The sequence below is a fragment of the Odocoileus virginianus genome, chromosome 23 (assembly GCF_023699985.2).
Source record: "Odocoileus virginianus isolate 20LAN1187 ecotype Illinois chromosome 23, Ovbor_1.2, whole genome shotgun sequence".
NCBI lineage: Eukaryota > Metazoa > Chordata > Mammalia > Artiodactyla > Cervidae > Odocoileus > Odocoileus virginianus.
Genome location: NC_069696.1, coordinates 26772050 through 26795478, shown reverse-complemented (window position 1 = coordinate 26795478; position 23429 = coordinate 26772050). Strand labels below are relative to the sequence as shown.

At 38.1% G+C, this 23429-nt stretch overlaps 1 protein-coding gene across 4 annotated transcripts in view; it reads left to right on the top strand.

Moving 5' to 3' along the window:
• Positions 1 to 23429, top strand: part of ABCC9 (ATP binding cassette subfamily C member 9) — a 148999-nt gene that overhangs the window by 25287 nt on the left and 100283 nt on the right. For all 4 annotated transcript variants that reach the window (XM_070453746.1, XM_070453744.1, XM_070453747.1 and 1 more), the window contains exons 9-14: positions 2072 to 2224; positions 2719 to 2874; positions 3444 to 3578; positions 6247 to 6409; positions 11943 to 11983; positions 12879 to 13021. In XM_070453746.1, the coding sequence (XP_070309847.1) occupies positions 2072 to 2224; positions 2719 to 2874; positions 3444 to 3578; positions 6247 to 6409; positions 11943 to 11983; positions 12879 to 13021 (791 nt within the window). The remainder of the gene's footprint in view (positions 1 to 2071; positions 2225 to 2718; positions 2875 to 3443; positions 3579 to 6246; positions 6410 to 11942; positions 11984 to 12878; positions 13022 to 23429) is intronic.

Sequence of the window (23429 nt, the reverse complement as noted above, 5' to 3'; positions counted from 1 at the left end):
TAAAAAAATGCAGTTTTATGAGCAGTGCAAACAATCTTATTAACAGAGAATTGAATGCTTTTTAAAAGAAAGAAAACTGTAATTTTCCTTGAAGAGAAAAACATTACTGTATGTGTTCATTGAATGGATTTGGCCAACAAAATTATTTCTCAGATTCAGAGGCTATAAACATTTAATAGCATTTACTGTGTTCTGCAAATGATGCTCAGAAATTTCACATGGGTTATTTTATTAGATCTTTTTAGCAGTCTTGTAAAGAATTTTCATGCATGGTCCTTGGGGGTGGTTGAGTCACTTTTTTTTTTCCTGATGGCTCAGATGGTAAAGAGTCTGTCTGCAATGTGGGAGACCTGGGTTCGATCCCTGGGTTGGGAAGATCCCCTGGAGAAATAGCAAACCATTCCAGTATGCTTGCCTGGAAAATCCCATGGACAGAGGAGCCTGGTAGGCTATTGTCTCTCGGGTCGCAAAGAGTCGGACATGACTGAGCGATTTCACTTTCAATGGCCAGTGATGTGGGCAATGTGATTTGATTTGGTTTCCTATATAGTGAAAGCCATCACCTTGTTTCATAATGATCAGGCCAAGTCACATTATATTTTTATTAGACATTATGTAACTGTTGGGGACTATATAGTGTAAAATATCTGCTGTTATAAATTTACAACCTTATATTTTCTATTCTTAAGAAAGTCTGCCTCATGAGCTTCCCAATTTCCTTCTAAAATAAGAATTGATTTCCCTAGTTTCACGTGTAGAAACTCTAGTCCAGATGAATTAGTTTTCCTTTTTTATTGTCTCAATCTGATTTCCAGTCCTCTTTTTTTACCTATTGGAATTGTACACATTCCTAAAGCCTTCAGCAAATGCTGCCTTCTCATTGACGTGTTTTCTGATTGTCCTTGTTGGTGGAATTTGATTCTCCTTGGTCATCTCCTAACACATTGTTCACTTCACATTGGCACTTGCCATAAATGCTATTTATAATGAAACCTGTTATCTATGGATATGCTTATCTTTCTAGGTGGTGAGCTCTCTGAAGAGAATGACTAAGTTCCCATTTTTGCCCTCAAAACCCAGTTCCTTGAATATATTAGTGCTCAATTGTTACTAATGTGAACCAGCTATTTTACCATTGAATACATGTTTGTGATGTTTTATCCCTACTGGCCTGTTATATACAGATATTGAAATCCCACATAGTATCCAATCATCCCTGTACTTACATGTATTAACCATGTATTTTTCTGAGAAGGAAGAAAATTTACACATTTGTGTGTGTCCCCTGGAAAGACGAGGAAGGGACCAGAAGTATTTAGAATTTAACTGATCGAAACCATAAAAAAAAAGTGGCTCAATTGACATGTTGTGTTTATCTGTTACTTTTCCCTCATTTCTAACAAATAAGTGACCATATCCTACTGTTACAAACAAAAAGCTATCATTTGTATATTCTTATGGTGACTTCAGTTATAATCTGACTGAAATAGTTTTTAAAGTTATATTTTGTCACTGAAATTGTCTTGTGGACAAAATAGCCAATTTATGTTTTTTTACCATTTATAATTTATGTTTTCATTATATGAATTAAGATGAAGATAAGAAAAAGTCAACTGTGTAGACTTTATTATTTTAAATTAATAAGGCTATGGAAATCGTATATTTGTCCCATTGGTCTTGCTGACATTGTAGGTTCTACTTCTAAATTACATACAATCTAAACTAACTTCTGTCTTGGTTTACTACTAATATTTTCCAGTTAACCAAGGTAGACTATATCTTTGTAGAAAATTATTAACTTAAAAAAATTTAGATGTACCTTTTTTCCTACAATCAGGCATTTCCAACAATCATAATGATCAATTTGAAATTTATGTTCAACTGGTTTGTGTTTGTATCTGTTGACATTATGAGGAAAAGCCAAAATTGCCTTGCTCTGATTCATTCTACTGCTGTGTTATAAAACATTGAATTTTTATATTAAGCAACCATGTATTATTTGATAAATGCAACTATATACTGGTATATGAATAATTTTAATTTATATCTTTTTTTTTCCTTTTGGGATAAGGCTTCAGAAATCCTCTCATCAAAGGAATTTCTTGAAAATGCTTATGTTCTAGCAGTTCTTCTGTTCTTGGCTCTTATTCTGCAAAGGACATTTTTGCAGGCTTCCTACTATGTGACCATTGAGACTGGCATTAACCTCCGTGGAGCCTTGCTGGTATGTACAAGCTCTGAAGGATCCTGACCACAAACCATTCAGTGATAGGAATAGTTGAGAATTCAGTTTTGTTTTTCTCCTTCCATTTTCAGTTTGATATTATGACATCAGTACTTTCAGGATCTACTTAATTAAAAAAAAAACCTATAAAGCTGATTAATAAACCCACTGAATTAAAAATACTTCTAGTAATATATTAACATATTTTGAAATCTTGCATTTATTTACTTCTGTTACTGTTTGTTCCAGAGATTATGTTTAAATTTGAATGTATGTTGAGATTATATCATCAGGAAAAGTAAGTTTGTATTTAGTTGAGGACTAAAAGTACCAATGCTGAAATAAAAATAATAGCTGACTTAAAATGGCATTATAAGGTTATTTCCTTTTTTTCAGGAAATTTAAAAATGTTAGTTTTTTCTATGCAAATAAATAAGCATAGTGTTGATTTTAAAATTTTGAGCTTCAAATATGTTTTCTTCCCTTTTTTGCAGGCCATGATATATAATAAAATCCTTCGGCTTTCTACATCTAATTTATCCATGGGTGAGATGACCCTGGGTCAGATCAACAACTTGGTCGCCATTGAAACCAATCAGCTCATGTGGTTCTTGTTCCTGTGTCCCAATCTATGGGCCATGCCTGTTCAGGTAGATCAATATAAGTAAGATTCTTATTTGTTGAGGAAATAATAAGAAATTATCAGTTTTTAAATGTGTTTGCTTTTTCATTTGAAAAGCTAATATAATTCCAAGAAAATATGGAATGCTGATTTATGGTGGATGACAACGTTTTCCAGAAAAAGTTTGTGTCCTTTAAAAAGTTTGCTGACTGTTTCTGGTCAAAAGCATCTTGGGACCCCTCTGCAACTTCATGTAGTAAATTGGTTCGACACCAGTTGTACACATCATGTTGCTAAAAATAAATTCCTACTGCTTAGCCTTCCCCAGATAAATCATCATGAAATCCTACTGTCACAGCTGAGTTGACTTCCAAATAAACTTAATAGTCGTTCAGTTGCTAAGTCATGTCCAACTGTTGGCGACCCCATGCACTGCAGCATACCAGACTCCCCTGTCCTTCACTGTCTCCCAGAGCTTGCTCAAATTTTTAAACTTAATAATTAAGAAATATGACAATTTCACTAAAAAGTACTTCCTTTTATGCAGTGGTCCCCGCATCCCTGTCCTTTCACCTCTTGTCTTGTGCTTTCCTTCAGATCATCATGGGAGTGATTCTGCTCTACAACTTGCTTGGGTCCAGCGCTCTGGTTGGTGCCGCTGTCATTGTGCTCCTCGCGCCAATTCAATACTTCATCGCTACAAAGTTGGCAGAAGCTCAGAAGAGCACTCTTGTAAGTAACATCTCTTGGAAACCTTATTAGGAAAATCTAGTAATGTGGTTTCATTTTTAAATATATAGGAAATTAATACCACTCGGGGTTCTTTGGAAATCATTAGATTGAAATGAAATACCAATATTTCTTTTCCTTTCTTGGGCAGTGAATGTGCATGTTCTGGGTTGCACAACAGTTTTTAAAAGTGGATTTGACATCTAAGATTTAATGACCTTAAACGCTAAATACCACCACAAAGCCTGATGTTTTTACAAGTCATGACGTGATGATGAGGCTTTAGATCTTATAGATCACTTACTTACACTTAGCATGTACTAGAGAATACACTTACTTGTGCATTTGATTACATGTATATTGGATGTCAATTACTGACGTGGGACAAATGGATCAAGGAATAAATAAAGGGTCAGATTTAGTGCTTCTGAAATTAAATACTCTCAGGGTTGAGTCAGACCACGTGATGAGCTACGGAGTTACACTGAAATGTTTCAGTAGCAGCTGCTCTGCCTGAGTGCGTTCATGGTCAACTTGGCAAGCAAGAAAAAGCTCAGTTATTGCCCCTTTCTGGCTTCAGTTGGGTTTCCCAGGTGGCGCAGTGGTAAAGAATCTGCCTGCCAATGCAGGAGATGCAAAAGATGATCTCTGGGTCAGGAAGATCCCCTGGAGTAGGAAATGGCAACCCACTCCAGTGTTCTTGCCTGGAAAATTCCATGGACAGAGGAGCCTGGTGGGCTGCAGTCCATGAGGCCGAAAAGAGTTGGACACAACTGAGCGCACGCGCGCATGCACACACACACACACACACACACACACACACACACACTCTGGCTTCAGTTTGCCATGAAATCATTTTATTTGAGCAAGAATTGGCTTCTTTTAAAGAAATATTTGCAAATAATTATTGACATCATGTTTAGAAATAAAGTTTGATTAAATATGAGCAAGTTTGCCTACAAATCAGGCATGAAATGTAGAGATGCTGCCCCTGGCGGACCGTTTTCCGACCTGGTGTTTCCACTGCGACAAGCAAGCCCCTTGTCACGCAAATGGTTTTTATCACTTGTTTTTCTGCTGCTTCTGGTGAGGTTACTCATTACTCTAGGAAGTGAATACAGAAAGGTGTGGAAGAGAGACACAAAGAGGGGACATGACAATCTAACATCTGACTCTCATGTTGCCATTCATACTGTCCTCATTCACTCACCAGCAATCATGGATAGGCAGTTAAGAGCCTCAAGAGACAAAAAGATGAATAAAATCAGATCATTTGCTAATGCCATTAGCAGCGAAAGGGATGTGACGAGATTATCATCATACAAAATGAAGTAAGTCAGAAAGAGAAAGACAACACTTATGTGTGGAATCTGAAATATGACACAAGTGAACGTATCTATGAAACAGAAACAGAATCAGGGACATAGAGAACAGACAGGTGGTTCGCAAAGAGAAGGGCTTGGGAGCAGGATCGAGTGGGAGGTTGGGGTTAGCAGATATAAGGTTTTATATACAAAATGGATAAGCAACAAGGTCCTCCTGTATAGCACAAGGAACTGTATTCAATATCCTATGATAAACCATAATGGAAAAGAACATTTAAAAATAATGTGTATATATATATATAATTGAGTCACTTTGTTGTACGGAAGTAATTAACACAATACTAAAACTCAACTATACTTAAAAAAAAGTCAGATCATGCGCTGCTTTTGCTTCTTCCTATCTACCTTCTGCCACTCTGCAGCTCCTTTTAAGAGTTCACAGGTGATACTGTACTTTCCTAGTAAATCTAATAGAATTTGGAGGAAGCTGGAAGAGTTGACTGAAGAGAGGCTTTTGTATCAGCCATGTCTCTACAGTTAATCCAAGTTGTTAGCAATCAGTAAATCTAATTTAGCAATATGTGAGACCAGGTTTGATCCCTGGGTCGAGAAGATCCCCTGGAAAAGGGAATGGCAACCCACTCCAGTAGTCTTGCTTGGAGAATCCCATGGACAGAGGAGCCTGGTGGACTACAGTCCATGGGGTTGCAAAGAATTAGACACAACTGAGCAACTAACACAACACAATAACAACAAAATCTAATTTAGGCTCTGTGACAGAGCTTACGAAGAAGGAGGTAGGAATCTCTTTAAGATAATAGGCTTGGTTTCACTAAGTGTCTTATGAAGACTCACTGTGAATACACGCAACAGTGTACACTCACATTCCCAAATCAATAGTGACCTAACTTTTTTTTACATTCATTATTTCTCATCTCCTAAGCATGACTTATAGAGCTGAGGGGAGAATTAAATGATTTAGGTATGAGAAAGCACCCTTGGAAGTCTCTTTATCAACTCCTTACATGTCTGTGTGTGTTATCTGCAGACATCGTTCAAGGAAATCATATGAAACTTAAGACACTGTTCTTATTTAAACCAAAGCAAAAGAGGCATAAACAGTTTCTAGGTGGAAAGAAATTGGAGGCTGTCTCATTCATCTCTTCATTTTCACATTGGAGGCAGAAGCACAGAGCTTCACTATTTCTCCTAGGAGTCTCACAACCATCATTAGAGGCCAAGCCAGGCAGAAATCAAGTTCTTCTCAATCCATATCCAGTAATGGCCTTGCCTCTCTGATTCACTTGGATGCAGCTTGCATTGTTTTTTATTCCTTCCTTTTATAGGATTATTCCACTGAGAGACTGAAGAAAACAAATGAAATACTGAAAGGCATCAAACTTCTAAAGCTATACGCCTGGGAGCACATCTTTTGCAAGAGTGTGGAAGAGACAAGAATGAAAGAACTCTCCAGTCTCAAAACCTTTGCTCTTTATACATCACTCTCCAGTAAGTTGCTATCGCTCTGAGGACCACCAAAAACATGTGGTCTGTTTGGTGTGACTTAGGATCATTGAGACACTCTAGACATCAGAGGAAGTACATTTATTTTCTCCATTTGTGAGGTTCTGTAGCCACTAGCTAAACAAGTTTATTTAAATTTAATTTATTTTTGATGTGGACCATTTTTAAAGTCTTTTTGAATTTGTTACATTATGGCTTCTGTTTTACACTTTGATGTTTTGGCTGTGAGACATGTGGAATTTTAGCTCCCAGACCAGGGATCAAACCCACACCTTCTGCATTGAAAGGTGAAGTCTTAGTGACTGGACAGCCAGGGAAGTTCCTATTTAAATTTAAATTAAAGAGCAAAGTCAGGATAAGCTTAAAGTCAAGTAGAACTGAATTTGACTCCTTGCAAGTTTCTATCTTTGCCATGTTACTTGACATCTGAAATCCTTGGTTTCTTCATCTGTAAGATGGGGATGGTAATGATTAGGAGTCTGATCATTGAAACCCTCATTTCAGTTGCAGTTGGGATGCATAGTGGGTTTTCAGTAAAATTTTGCTTATAGAGAATAGACTTGTGGACCCAGGAGGAGGAAGGAGAAGTTGGAACGAATTGAGAGGATAACATTGAAACATATACATTGCCATATGTAAAATTAGGTAGCAGTGGAAATTTGCTATATGACACAAGTAGTTCAAATCCAGTACTCTTTGACAATCTGGAGGAATGAGATTGTCACTCCTCTAGAGGAAAGTGGAAGGTGGGAGGGTGGTTCAAGAGGTAGGGGGCATATGTATACGTATGGATGATTCATGTTGATATATGGCAGAAACCAACACAGTATTATAAAGCAATTATCCTCCAATTTTTAAAAAATGTAAATTAAAAAAAATATCAATTGGAAAAATATAAATAAATAAATTGATTTGGCTATATTACTATTGATTTTATCCCCTAAAATCCTTAAAAATCATCTGCGGTTGTCTTCCCTGTCTCTTGGGGAGCTTATGATATTATTTCCTTGAAGATTGCACTTGAAATGCCAGTTTTGGAAACTGAGAGGAAAAAAGTCAACATTTCCAGGTGAAAAAAGCCAAACTGCATTTACATAAAACCCTATTTTTCCAGTACATTCTTAAGACTTTTTAAATACAAAGCTTTTCCTCCACAACTCTAATTTTTAAAACATGATTGTTTCAAAAATATTGTTGTTGTTTTCCTCAAAGGGTGACACTGAGTACTTGTAAGAAGAATGAGTTCATGTTAGTAGAATTCTTATGAACTTAGCCAAACTACTCCCACTAATGTTTGATTTAGTTTGTATGTCAGTTTTGCTCCTTTCTATTGTTCTCAAGACTTTATTTGGAGGTTTATAGATGGTTTCCTCTTGAATTCTAAACTACTTGAGTCCTTAGAGATTATAAACACTTCTATTGTGAAATGGATGTAAGGAAAGTGTTTGGTTTATATAGCTCATTTATTTTAGCCCTAATGCTAGATTCATTAGAAAGGAAACGGGAAGGAGATTTATATTCCAGCTCTGCACCACGACTCGTAGAGTGTCAAAATGCTAGAAGATGAAATGATTGATATCTACTTGCTTATATGATAGAACTGTAAGCTGCTGGCTCCTAAATCTATTTCTGTCTTCAGTATATAAAGTTCTCATGGGGTAGATGGATGTGGCCAGAAATGGTGATGATTATAGTAACAGTAATTATGATAATAATAACAAAAACATTTTGAGATATTCAGTCAGTTTTGCTATAAGTGACTTTATATATATCGTCCTATTTAGTCCTCACAGCAGCCCAGTATTTTTGATTCCATTATTAACTTCATTTTGCAAATTAGAAGATTGAGGTTAGAGCTTAAACAACTTGAATTTCCCCAAATCATCCAACGGCTAAACAATAGAGGTGGGTTGTTTAACTCAACCCAGTTATATAAGATTTGGGTTAGTCTTTGAAAGTCAGAGACAAAAGAGGAGAGGACAGAGGAGACCATACTAGAAACAAAAAGCAAAGAAATCATGAAGGTCAAAGGGCATAGTCACTTTTTTATGATTGTATGCAGCAGGAATTCTTGGTGCGATGATGTGAAGTTCCACTTACACCATGTCCAAGTTTTATAATTTGATTACTTAGAGTGTTGGTGGTAGTGAAGAGCTTCCACTATGTGAGTTGAATACAGCTGGTTGTAAATCTCACCTCTGCCACTACATAGCAGGTTGGCTTTGACCAAATCACTACTTCTGTTCTCCAAGCCTCAATTTTTTCATCCGTAACATTGGATGATAAAAATTCCTATCATGTAGGATTGTGATAAAGATGACAATAGATTAAAGAATGCTGCAGATGTTGACTGACTTGTTGATTGACTCTATTCCAGGCAGTATGTCAAGTGCTTTGTATTCATTGTGAATAAAGCACCTGGCAAGTGGGCTAGTGTTCAGTAGCCTCACTCCCTCAGTTTCCTCCTCTAAAAATCGGTATAATAAAAATAATGCTTTTCTCAGGACTTCCCTGGTGGTCCAGTGTTTTAAGACATCAACTTCCAACGCAGACGGTGCAGGTTCAACCCGTGGTCAGGGAGCTAAGATCCTACATGCCTCGCAGCCAAAAAAACAAAACATAAAACAGAAGCAGTGTTCTAACAAATTCAGTAACATACTTCAAAGATGGTTCACATCAAAAAATCTTTTTAAAAAAAAGAAGAGAGAGAATACCTTCTCACAGGCATATTGTGAGAATCAAATGAAACAGTGAAAGTGGCACTGTTCTGTAACTGTTAAAAATAGTTTATAAATGGTATTTGCATAAAACCATAAGAAGAAAAAATGAAAGAAAAAAGTCAGCCATACAACACAGTGGGTATTGTTGGGTCTTGGAGTGCAGGCTGACCTCAAATGAAATCCTGCCTCGTTGCCTGTCCACTCTGCACCCTTGGTCAGCGTTTGGTGGCATCTCAGTTTCCTCATTAGGAAGTTGGGCTGTATTAAGCATACCTGGGGGAATTAAGTAAGATAATGTACATAAAAATGCTCAATCCATGGTATCGGAAAATATTGAAAAATAAAGTTAAACGGGACAAATGCTAATAGAACTGAAAATCCATCTCTATGAATCAGTGTTCTTTCCACTAGAGATGATATCTGGGGGCAAAAGAAATTCTGTTGAATCATTTCCTAGTCTCCACTGCCAAATGAATATGTGCTGTTTATGGATTTAATTTATTGGCAAAAAAAAGAATGAACGACACTTTTATTTTTTCTCCCTTCACTTTGATAGAGTTTTACATGGAGAAGTGGGAAGAACATGAAGCTTTTGACCAGAAAAGTGTGGGTTTTAATCCAAGCTGTGTCATCTCCTAGTTTAGAATCTTGCCTTTTACTCATCCTTGCTGTTTTCTTTATTGCGCGGGGGTAGTTGTAATCGTTAAAAAGGAGAATGCACGTGAAGGTGCTCCTATCATAGGTGAGTAATTGTAAGTTGCTGGGTAGTGGCAGAGTGAAGTGGTGGTGAGCACGGTCTGAGAAGCCCAGGTGTGTGACCTCATGCGTCTCATTCTCATCTTTATGCTGAGATAGAAATGGTCCTGCTTCCTGCATTGGGTGCAGAGTGCCAGATAAGTAGTTTTTAATAAAATAGCAGCTGTTCTAGCTCTCCCTCATCCAGAGATAACTTATTTAAAGATATTTAGAATGAGTCATAAATAATGATATGAAGGAAAAGAAAAAAATACACTTAGAAAAAAATAAGGTAACACTAGGCAGAGAAAGATGATGGAAACACAGCTCTTCATCTGTACTATTATGATCTCAGAGCTGTGTTTGGATTGCTGGTACTGTACAAGAATTCAAATTTGGTAGCTAAGCCTCTTCTGGACCTTTAAAAGCACAGGCTGAGTCTATATGTGGTGGTAAGGACAGTTCATGAAAACAGATCATGAGAGCTGGTGGTGATTTTTGGATGGATTCTCTTTTTTATTAATTAATTTTTATTGGAGTGTAGTTGCTTTGCAGCGCTGTGTTAGTTTCTGACCTACAGCAAAAAATGAGTCAGCCATATATACATACATGTATCCCCTCCTTTTTGGATTTCCTTCCTGTTTAGGATAACAAGGTACATTAAGTCCAGTTCCCTGTGATATACCATAGGTTCTTGTTAGTTACCTATTTTACACATAGTATCAATAGTGTATATGTATCAATCCCAATTTCCCAGTTCCTCCCACCCCACTCCTTTCCCCCTTGGTATCCATATATTTGTTCTCTATGTCTGGGTCTGTTTTTCTGGTTTGCACATAAGGTCTTCTATACCATCTTTCTAGATTCCACATATATGCATTAATATACTATATTTGTTTTTCTTTTTCTGACTTTACTCTGTATAGATGGACTCTTCTGAGTGTTGAGAAAATTAGATTCTAGTTCTTACTCTGCTATTGCCTGGCTCTGTTACCAACAGTGCAGTTGCTTTGTGGTTCTCTGTCCCGTTTTATGACAAAATAACTACAAATCATCAACTTGGCTTTTGATTTTTTTTCCTGTTACTTCCAAATGCAAGTATTTTAGCCTAAATCTGAGTTTTTCTTATTTCAGTTCTGTGTATCATGCTTATCAAATGATAGTGCACTATAGTCCTGGAGAGAGAGTTAAACAAGCAGAGTGTCCAGGATATGGAGTTATTTTATCAAACAAAAGGTCTCTAAGTGAAAACTAATATCACTTCGGGAGAGAGATTTTTCACATATTGTCAAATTCGTGCTTTTTCTCTGTGTGTGAAAATAAAAGTGTTAACCGCTCAGCGTGTCTCTTTGCAAACTCATGGACTACAGCCCACCAGGCTCTTCTGTCCATGGGATTCTCCAGACAAGAATACTGGAGTGGATTGCCATTCCCTTCTTCAAGGGATCTTCCTGACTCCGGGATCAAACCCAGGTCTCCTGCATTGCAGGCGGATTCTTCACCATCTGAGCCACCAGCAAAGCCCCCTTTATCTGTGTAATATCCCAGCTTTCATATTTTTAAATTAGTTTAGTGGAAACAAAATGTAGACTGTAAATACTCTGAAGAATGCGTATTTGTTAAATTCTAATAACTTAAGTTATTAAAGGATTATTTTATTTAAATTTTGCTCTTTGTAACGTTTCATAAAAATATAATTGGGGGGACTTCCCTGGTAGTCCAGTGCTTAAGATTCCACACTTCCAATGCAGGGAGTGGGGGTTCCATGCTGGGGAATAAGATCCAGCTTGCTGTGTGGCTCAGCCAGAAAAAGAAATCAATGCTCAAAAATAATTTTTCAATAAACTAGAACATTTTCTGGTTAAGATTCATGTGTGGGAGTTCACAACTGTGAACCAAGAAATACCAACTGGGAAATGTTTGTGGACTCAAAGACAAAATGTTATTTAATGCACTCAGTCCTTGAATGTCTTCAAGGAAAGTTAAAATAATAATGATTAATTAAAGCTCCTGAAGATGTTTCACAGTTCAATGACACTAACGCCTTTGCTTTCTTTCCACAGTCTTCATGAACGCGGCAATTCCCATAGCAGCTGTTCTTGCTGTAAGACATGTTTTCTTACCTTTAGAAATGGAAACAAGTCAGTGTTTGGAAATGACTTAGGAATAAGCATATGTGGGTGGTAACATGTATTACCACCTTGTTGCTGTCTCCACTGTGACGGTTCTAATCTGGGGTTTCTCAACCATGGCACTATGGAACTTTGGGCTCAAAAATTAATTCTTTGTAGCTCTGCATTAAGATGTCTAGCAGCATCTCTGGCTTCCACTTTTTAAATGCCATTAGTACCATCAAAAATATCCCCAGACACTGCCAAATGTGCCCGGGGAACAAAATTAACAGGCTGAGAACTTACTGTTCTAACATCCATGACCTGATTCCTGGACATTCTTACAACAGGATTGTACTGGATCAGCAACCCAAATATGTTAAATGATTACATTTCAAAAGAAAAGGACAAACCCAGGAACTAGTGTTACATTTAGAAATGTAAGTTTGCCTTGGATACCAGTGTTGGCGATTTTAGGAAAGAGTCACAATAGGGACCCCCAAACAATGGAATTTTCTTTTTTCTTTCTCAAAAAATGTAGTACTGGTTGGAAAGAGCCTGACCAGGTGTTAAGAACTCTGGATTCTCTCATAGTTATTTCCCCTTTTCAGTAATTCGACAGAAGTCAGTTTTCTGATCTTTAGAATCTGTTTTGCACTTTTCACAAGTTTACTGCTAGAACTAATGTAGACCATTAAGTACTCTAGTATTTTAGTACTTAAGTACTCAAGTGTTGTTTTTCTTAGGGAGTAATTTGGATGAAGTAATAGTATTTTTCAGAGTTGCAGTGGACCTGCTGGCATAGAAGAGGCTGTTTGGTTTGTAAAATTTAACATAAGTATTTGTGACACTTTCTCCAGCTTTCTCTAAAACCCTTTCTTTGCACAGACGTTTGTGACCCACGCATATGCCAGCGGGAACAACCTCAAACCTGCAGAGGCCTTTGCTTCGCTGTCTCTGTTCCACATCCTGGTCACCCCTCTCTTCCTGCTCTCCACCGTGGTCAGGTTTGCAGTCAAAGCCATCATCAGGTATGTGCTGGGATGTCTGGTGTTTTTTGCTTGATTATAAAAATACTACTTGCTCATGTTGGCAGTGGTTTAGGCACTTCTGTTGTGTCCGACTCTTTGCGACCCCACAGCAGGCTCCTTTGACCACAGGAGTCTCTGGGCAAGAATACTGAAGTGGATTGCCATGCCTTATTCCAGGGAATCTTCCTGACCCAGGGATTAAACCTGCATCTCTTACATCTCCTGCATTAGAAGGCAGGTTCTTTACCACTAGCACCACCTTGAAAGCCTACATGCTCGTGGTAGTAAGTTAGAAAATGAATAAAAAGAACATCTTAATCACTGCCCAGAGATTACTTGGTATCAGAGATAACTTGTTAAAACTTTGCTGTGAGACCTTTCAGTCCCTTATTTCATGTAAAAATAATTACTCTAAAATAAAAATTTTGAATTTTTTGGTTATTTTTTCCCTCATTAAGACCATATGCATGATATTTACTGGCTACGTGATATTCCACTATTTGGAAGTATTTGAATTTACTTAGCGGTTACCACTTCATTGGACATTTAGAATGTTTCTGTTTTCACCCTAACATAAATAACATTTGAGAGAAGCATCTCTTTATCTTTAAACTCTTCTCTGATTATTTGCTAAAGTCAGATTTCTAGAAGTGCCAACACTCATTCTGATAGTGTGCATCTTCTTAAGGTGCTTAATGAGTATGGCCATGTGGTTTTCCATTAAAGGAGATATAGGTCAAAAGATGTAACAAGTTTTTAAGATTTTTTTTAATGAGTATGGCCATAATGTTTTCCAGCAAAGTTGGGCTAGTTTATATTTTTACCAACAGTGATAATGTTCACATCAACTCATATTTTCTGTCTTATTTTAGTTTAGTTTGGCAAAGAAAAAATAAATAAAATTCCAGACTCACAGTCTCTGCAAATGGGAAGACTTTGCAGAAATCAGTGCAGTGTTTTGTTCACTTTAACTATACTTTTATAGGTTTCTGATCAGTGTGGACCTCACCTTCGACTCACAATGTCCCATAATGCACAGTTATAAAAAGATGTGATCTGATAGTAACCATTTCCCCACCATTTTTACTTGTATTATATAATACATATGTTAGAAAACCATGTTATACTACACCGTATGTGCTTTAGTCTCCTATATTTGATAGGTATTCTTAAGATAGTATTTTGCTTTTTGCTATGAAGTTTTATAAACCTTATAAAATCTCAGCATGTTTCATAAACAGTATTTATCGTATTTACATCTGGCCTTTGAAAAAAAAAACCAAGATGTTGCAATACAGAAATAAAACTGGAAAATTGAAGCCTTAACTATACTAAGCGTAGTGTTGCCACTGCTAGTAATGTGGAGCATCTATCATAAGACCTTTAAAAATGAGTAAATTTCCCAATATTTATGTATTATTGGGAAAACTTGTATTTAATATTCAAAATAACAGAAGCTCCAGTTTTAGGCAATAGTATATAGTGACTTAATGACTTAATACAAAATATCGTTATGATGTGTATAACTTGTGTTAGTTGCTCAGCCGTGTCTGACTCTTTGTGACCCCATGGACTATAACCTGTCAGACTCCTCTGTCCATACTGTTCATGGAATTCTCTAGGTAAGAATACTGGAGTGGATAACCATTCCCTTCTCCAGTGAATCTTCCTGACCCAGGGATCGAACCCTGGTCTCCTGTATTGCAGACAGAGCCTTTTACCATCTGAGCCACCAGGGAGCCCCAATGGTTAGCTCACTGCATTGTGCGGGAAATGAACCAAGGTAAATGCTTGGGTAGATGGGTGAACTTAACTCAGATGACCATTATATCTACTACTGTGGGCAAGAATCCCTTAGAAGAAATGGAGTAACCATCATAGTCAACAAAAGAGTCCAAAATGAAGTTCTTGGAGGCAATGTCAAAAACAAGTCATTCAAGACAAGCCATTCAATATCACAGCAATCCAAGTCTATTTCCCAACCAGTAATGCTAAAGAAGCTGAAGTTGAGTGGTTCTATGAAGACCTACAAGACCTTCTAGAACTAACACCCAAAAAAGATGTCCTTTTCATTATAGGGGACTGGAATGTAAAAGTAGGGAGTCAAGAATCACCTGGAGTAACAGGCAGATTTGGCCATGGAGTACAGAATGAAGCAGGGTAAAGGCTAAAAATAGTTTTGCCAAGAGAACGCACTGGTCATAGCAAACACCCTCTTCCAACAACACAAGAGACGACTCTACACATGGACATCACCAGATGGTCAACACTGAAATCAAATTGATTATATTATTTGCAGCCAAAGATGGAGAAGCTCTATATAGTCAGCAAAAACAAGACCAGGAGCTGACTGTGGCTCAGATCATGAACTCCTTATTGCCAAATTCAGACTGAAATTTAAGAAAGTAGGGAAAACCACTGGACCATTCAGGTATGACCTAAATCAAATCCCTTATGATTATACAATGGAAGTGAGGAATAGATTGAAGGGATTAGATCTTATAGACAGAGTGCCTGAAGAACTATGGATGGAGGTTCATGACATTGTACAAGAGACAAGGATCAAGACCATCTCCAAAGAAAAGATCAGAAGGAGGCTTTACAAATAGCTTAGAAAAGAAGAGAAGCAAAAATCAAAGGAAAAATCAAAGATATACCCATTTGAATGCAGAGTTCCAAAGAATAGCAAGGAGAGATAAGAAAGCCTTCCTCTGTGCAAAGAAATAGAGGAAAACAACAGAATGGGAAAGACTAGAGATCTTTTCAAGAAAATGAGAGCTACCAAGGGAACATTTCATGCAAAGATGGGCACAATAAAGGACAGAAATGGTATGGACTAACAGAAGCAGAAGATATTAAGAAGAGGTGGCAAGAATACACAGAACTATACAAAAAAGATCTTCACAACTCAGATAATCACGATGGTGTGATCACTCACCTAGAGCCAGACATCCTGGAATGTGAAGTCAAGTGGACCTTAGGAAGCATCACTACAAACAAAGCTAGTGAAGGTGATGGAATTCCAGTTGAGCTCTTTCAAATCCGGAAAGATGATGCTGTGGAGGTGCTGCACTCAATATGCCAGCAAAACTGGAAAACTCAGCAGTGGCCACAGGACTGGAAAAGGTCGGTTTTCATTCCAATCCCTAAGAAAGGCAATGCCAAAGAATGCTCAAACTACCACACAATTCTATTCATCTCACACGCTAGCAAAGTAACGCTGAAAATTCTGCAAGCTAGGTTTCAAAAGTACGTGAACTGTGAACTTCCAAATGTTCAAGCTGGATTTAGAAAAGACAGAGGAACCAAGATCAAATTGCCAACATTTGTTGAATCATCGAAAAGCAAGGCAGTTCCAGAAAAACATCTATTTCTGCCTTATTGACTATGCCAAAGCCTTTGACTGTGTGGATCACAATAAACTGTGGAAAATTCTGAAAGAGATAGGAATACCAGACCACCTGCCCTGCCCTTGAGAAATCTGTATGCAGGTTGGGAAGCAACAGTTATAACTGGACATGGAACAACAGACTGGTTCCAAATAGGGAAAGGAGTATGTCAAGGCTGTATATTGTCACTCTGCTTATTTAACTTATATGTAGAGTACATCATGAGAAATGCTGAGCTGGATGAAGCACAAGCTGGAATCAAGATTGCTGGGAGAAATATCAATAACCTCAGATACACAGATGACACCACCCTTATGGCAGAATGCAAAGAACTAAAGAGCCTCTTGATGAAAGTGGAAGAGGAGAGTGAAGAAGTTGGCTTAAAACTCAACATTCAGAAAACTAATATCATGGCATCTGGTCCCATCACTTCAGGGCAAATAGATGGGAAAACAGTGGAAACAGTGACAGACTTTATTTTGGGGGGCTCCAAAATCACTGTAGATGGTGACTGCAGCCTTGAAATTAAAAGACACTTGCTCCTTGGAAGAAAAGTTATGACCAACCTAGACAGTATATTAGAAAACAGAGACATCACTTTGCCAACAAAGGTCCATCTAGTCAAGGCTATGGTTTTTCCAGTAGTCATGTATGGATGTGAGAGTTAAACTATAAAGAAAGCTCACCACCGAAGAAATGATGCTTTTGAACTGTGGTGTTGGAAAAGTCCCTTGGACTGCAAGGAGATCCACCCAGTCCATCGTAAAGGAAGTGAGTCCTGAGTATTCATTGGAAGGACTGATATTGAAGCTGAAACTCCAATACTTTAGCCACCTCATAGAAGAACTGACTCATTGGAAAAGATCTGGATGCTGGGAAAGATTGAAGGGAGGAGAAGGGGATGACAGAGGATGAGATGGTTGGATGGCATCACCAACTCGATGGACAGGAGTTGAGTTAACTCCAGGAGTTCGTGATGGACAGGGAGGCCTGGTGTGCTGCAGTCCATGGGGTCGCAAAGAGTTGGACATGACTGAGCGACTGAACTGAACTAAACATCTGCTTGGAAGCAGCTATGCTCATGACTATGCTGCCACACCTTATCTTATTATAAAGCAAATTGTGATTGGTTACACTAATTCATATCATGATCATTACAATCCTATTCTGTAAGATATGTCATTTGTAACAGACTCTGGAGCGGTTCAGCATTTAAAGCTCAGGCCCTCTGGACTCATCTGCCCTCATTTTCTTTGCTCATTGTTCTGCTTTCTGAAACACTTGTACGGATCACTGACTGATTTCTGTAGCACCACTTCCAAATTAGGCAGTGCCCTGGAAGAGAAGCCACTTCAAACAGTAAAACTGATAAATGGCCAGACTCTGCTATTTTGGTTCTTATTTTCATTTTCTACATTTAATAGTTGCCCCTCTCATTGCTGCCTTCTTAATTGAATTTGACTTTGTGCTACAAGTAGAGATAGAAAACAGTTGATAACTAATAATAGATCACTCCTCTGAAATCAGGAGGTTGCCAGGTTGCAAGCAGTGAAAGAACTTTAACTATGTTACTATAAAAAAAAAAAAAACACACTAATTAATCTAGGGCTGTGGGTTTCCCCAAGTCCACAGGATACAATCCTGCTGTAGTGCATCCTAGTGAAACTGAGAGTGGATCATAATCCCTGTATATTTCTGCATTGCACTCTCTCTTCTGTATGTTCCAGGGAATAGGCATTTGCCAGTTTGATAAAGACCAGTCTGTTTTCAGGGCTCAGCTCCAGATTTCCCAAGCCATAGGCCAAATGGAATCAGCTTATAAAACCTTGCTTCTCTAAAGTGAATTTCAGTGGTTGATTTGTGGGTCCTAGGGAAATGACCAGTCAACAGAAGAGGCCAGTGCTTTTTCCCACTGTGTGCTGGTTCTCGGAACCCAGATGAGCATTTTTCCCAGTGTGGACTGGGCTCGGCATTTTCCTCTGCGCCTGGGATCCCATGACCAGTCTTGAATGCCAGTTGGCCCACAGCGAGTTGAAGCAGCCTGTTTATAATTGGAGACTTCGGTTAGCTGATTTTGAAACTGCTTCTCAGGACTGTAGAAGTCCAAGTTATTTGCTACATTCAGATGCATTCTGAAATTTGGTGGGTTAGAATGGGGTGCAACATGTGCATGTAAGAGACGTGTAAACTTCTCTGCTATAGGAAAATTCTGTGCCACGGGAGATGTGTTGCCTCAAGAAAATTCTATGCTTTCTTTTAAAAATATTTAGCTTGTTAGATACAATTGTTTGTGGTGCTCAGTGGGTGGGACCTTATAATACATAATAAAATGGAAGAAAGAGGCAATTAAAGATTCAGGTTATCACTTCTTAACTGCAGCATTCCACATCATTTGAGTTCTTTCGACCTTTTACGATGATATGTTCCAGTCTGCATTTGCAAAATGGAAGGAAAGAAGTGAAGAAAAAGTAGGAAAGTCACTAATTTCTTAAATATTAAAATACTTGAATAAGAGTGATTTTTTTCTGGATGCTTGCCTTTCTTGTCCTCTTTGGTTTCTTTGTAAGAAAATAGTTAATGTAAATTGCTTTTCTGGAGGAAAATGTCAGTTGCTATGTTGTATCCTTTATAAATAATTTGAGTTTAGGTTTCTGGTATTTGAAGTATAATGCAGTATCTATGTCCAAAGATGTCATTTGCCAAGGAAAAAATGTGTAAAACGAATCCCTTGCTTTGTTGGAAGATAACTTTGTGTCCTTCCTCTCATGTACCTCCCAGAGGAAAGTATATTTGGCTAGTCTACTGTGATTACCTTCAATCAAATAAATTGTTACTGATATTTGTCATAGAGCATGCTCACAGGTTGACTTGGTCTGCATTTACAAAACTTTCACATAAGAAAAACACATAACTGCCAGTAAAAATAAGTTATTCCCCCAAAACATAGTACCCGTCCGAGATTCTCCTGTGCGTATGTATGCTCAGTCATGTCTGACTCTGTGACCTCACAGACTATAGTCCACCATCCTCTGTCCGTGGGATTTCCCAAACAAGAATACTGGAATGGGTTGCCATTTTCCCCTCCAGGGGATTGAACCCACATCTCTTGAGTCTCTTGCGTTGGCACGTGGATTCTTTACCAGGAGTGCCACCTGGGAAGCCCCAAGGTACTCAAACTGCATCTAACCACCCAGATTTAAAAAGTGAAAAAATACCATGGGTAACATAAATTTAAATACTCGGACTTCCCTGGTAGTCCAGTGGTTAAGACTTCACCTTCCAATGTAAGGGTTGGAGATTAGATCTGTGGTTGGAGAGCTAAGATCCCACATGCCAGGTGGCCAAAAAACCAGAGCATAAACAACAGAAGCAATGTTGTAGCAAATTCAATAAAGACTTTAGAAATGATTCATATCAAAAAAATCTTTTTAAAACTTTAAATACTTTTATGAATTACCTAGTCAAATAAGAAATTAGTAAAATGTTGAACAATAAAGGTGATGGAGGCAGGATAGGAAATTGGTTGGGATCAAATGTACCTGCTTGCAATACCTATATAGCAACTGTTCAACCGCAAGCACTGTTCAACTACAGGCGTGTTATTTGGTACCTCTATGGTTCAGGTTCCTCACTAATCAGATGAGCATCATAAGGCCTCCTGCTTATGGAAGTTGGGAGAATTAAATGAGATGATACATGAAAAATGTCCAGCATATTGCCTAAATATATTAAATATTGAACAAATCTCCATTTTACTAATGTGCCACTATTTTACTAAATTCCATTCCATGCTTCAGAGAAGTGTCTTTCTGGGTATCTTGCTGAGCACTGGGGATGGCAGCGATGAAAGATGAAGTGAGATCCACAGGAGTCCACAGTCTAGCTGGAGAAACTGGGCAGGGAAGCTAGTTATACCATGGAGCATAATGCTGTGATAGAGCACTGCACACTATGCCATGGGCCATATATAAGGTTCATTGAAGCTTATCAAGAGAGAAGGAGGATAGTCTAGTCAGTACCTTCCAGGGACTAAACTTAATTGCATGTAGTGGGAGAAAGGTCCTGATGTGGCAAGCAATAGGGAATAAAGCTGGAGAGTAAAATCCCAGTGAGCAGAGAGAGGATGCCAATGATGCTGAAAAGTGCAGGGTGGCCATTTGTTATTTTAAGGCGAGGACTGTTTGAACAGACTTGCATTGTAAAAATACGACTCTGGCCGAGTGGTGGCAGTTACTTCACCCTTGGTCAGGATTCATGCATTTTCCATAATTGTTTTGCCTCTGTGAGTTCTAAAAGGCCCTCATATGAACAGGAAATGCTTGTTGTATTATCTATTTATTCATTCACCAGACATTTCTTGAGGAATTGTTATGTTATATTTTTGGCACTGGGCTAGATTCTGAAGATGAAAATCTTGTTTTAAAGACTTCACAGTCTAGTGGGAGACATAGACAGTAACAAAACAAATAAAAGAGCTGTTCAGGGGACCCTTAGCCAGAGAGCCTGGAATAATGGGGACAAGGGAGGGGAAATGGAGAGGGAGGTTCAGAAAAGTGCTAGTACTGGGTCCTCTGAGGTTCACTAACTGGAGGTCCAAAGTGGGATCTTATGAAAAGGAAAGATGGTTCTACCCATGCTCCAGTCACACTGGAGCATTGCTTCCTTACGTTCAGCAAGAATTGCTGTTGTTTAGTCTCCAAGTCATGTCTGACTCTTTCATGACCCCATGGACTGTAGCCTGCCAGGTTCTTCTGTCCATGGGATTTCCCAGGCAAGAATACTGGAGTGGATTATCATTTCCTTCTCCAGGGGATCTTCCCAATTCAGAGATCCAACCCCTGTCTCCTGCATTGGAGGCAGACTCTACCTCTGAGCCACCTGCGAAGACCCTCAGCTAGAATGGGGCTCGTTAATTTCATAAAAGCTTCAGTAAGATTTGTATATGTTCTAGAAATGGAAAATTGAGTCAACTGATCTTACTTGAATGTCTGAATCATTGGTTTATACCTTCTTTCATTGATCCAACAAGCATTCATTGAGTAATGTGTGCCAGGGGCTACTGGACTTAAAGTTACAAAGACACACGAACTCAGCTGTGTACTTTGTATACAGAGACATAGTGGGAGGTTGTTTAAAGGGTATTCCTTTGATTGATAAAGCCGTGCTCCTTAAAATCCAGTCTCTTCAAGACATTAGAACAGAATGACAAAGTCTACAAAAGTAAAGAAAGGAGCGCCATTTCATAAGGCATTTCTACACCGTCTTTCAAGTCTGTGTGATCAGGCTTCGCTGTCAAAGACTTAAAGAGAGTGCAAAACCAAAAACTCTCTTTTTTTTCTTTTTTTTTTGGTTCTGAAATTATTTTTAAAATATCAGTAATATATGTACAACATACAGTTTATCATTTAAACCACTTTATGTGACAGTTCAGTGGCCTTCAGACTGTCATGTCATTCACACGGTCATGTAAATACTACCACAGTCCATCTCCAGAACTTTTTCGTTTTCTCAGATTGAAACTCTGTAATCACTAAACAATAACTCCTCTTATACCTCCCTTCCCAGGCCCTGGTGACCACCACTGACGTTCTGTCTCCATGAAATCTGTATATTCTAGCTACCTCATATAAGTGGAATTAAGCAGTTTTTGGTTTTTTGTGTGTGTGCCTGGCTTATCTTATTTAGCATAATGTTTTCAAGGTTTATTATCCATGTTGTCATAATTCAAATATATTTGAGTCAAGAATTCCAGAACCATGGAAAAAAAGTATGGCAGATGCTCAAAAAATTAAACATAGAATTACTATATGATCTAGCAATTCCAGTTTTGGGTGTATACCCAAAAGAATTGAAAGCAGGGACTTGAATAGATGTCTGTACACTCATCTTCATAGCAGCATTAATCACAATAGCCAAAAAGTGAAACAACCCAAATGTCCATCAACAGATGAATAAACTAAATACAGCATATAAATGCAATGGAATATTATTCAGTCAAAGCTTTCCTTAAACATTTCTTTTTAGTGAAATCTAAAAAATATTGGGTTGGCCAGAACATTAGTAAGTTTTTCCTCAAGATGTTCCGGAAAAGCCTGAACAAATGTTTTGGACAACCCAATACAACAAACTTAAGAATATAACAAAAAAGAGGTTCACAGATCTATAGAGAGCTAGTGGTTCTCTATAGTATTTAATTGCCATTGGGGAAAGGGAAGGAGGAAGGGGCTACAGAGGCATAGGGCATTAAGAGGTCCAAACTCTTATGTATAAAATAAGCTACAAAAGATATATTGCATAACACAGGTAATATAGCCAGTGTTTTGTAACTATAAATGGAATATAACCTTTAAAAACTGTGAGCCACTTTACTGCACACCTGTAACTTATATAATATTGTATCAACTAAACTTCAGTTAAAAATTATTTCTCATATGAAATTAACATGTACACACCACTACTGATATATATTAAAATAGATAACCAATAAGGGCCTACGGTATAGCACAGGGAACTATACATAATACTTTGTAATAAACTACAAGGGAAAAGAATCTAAAAAGAAGTATATGTGTGTATATATATATAAATATATTTAGATAGATTCAGATATATATATCTCAATTCCTGTGCTATACACCTGAAACTAACACGATATTGTAAATCAACTATTACTGTTGTTGTTTCGTTGCTAAGTTGTGTCTGACTCTTTGCAACCCCATGGACTGTAGCCTGCCAGGCTCCCCTGTCCTGGGATTTCCCAGGCAAGAGTACAGAAGTGGGTTGCCATTTCTTCCTCCAGGGGATCTTCCTGACCCAGGGATCATACCTGAGTCTTTTTACCCCTGAGCCACCAGGGAAGCCCCAGATCAACTATGCTGTGCTGCGCTTAGTCGCTCAGTCAAGTCTGACTCTTTGTGACGCATGGACTGCAGCCCGCCGGGCTCCTCTGTTCATGGGGATTCTCCAGGCAAGGATCCTAGGATTAATTGCCATGCCCTCCTCCAAGGGATCTTCCCAAC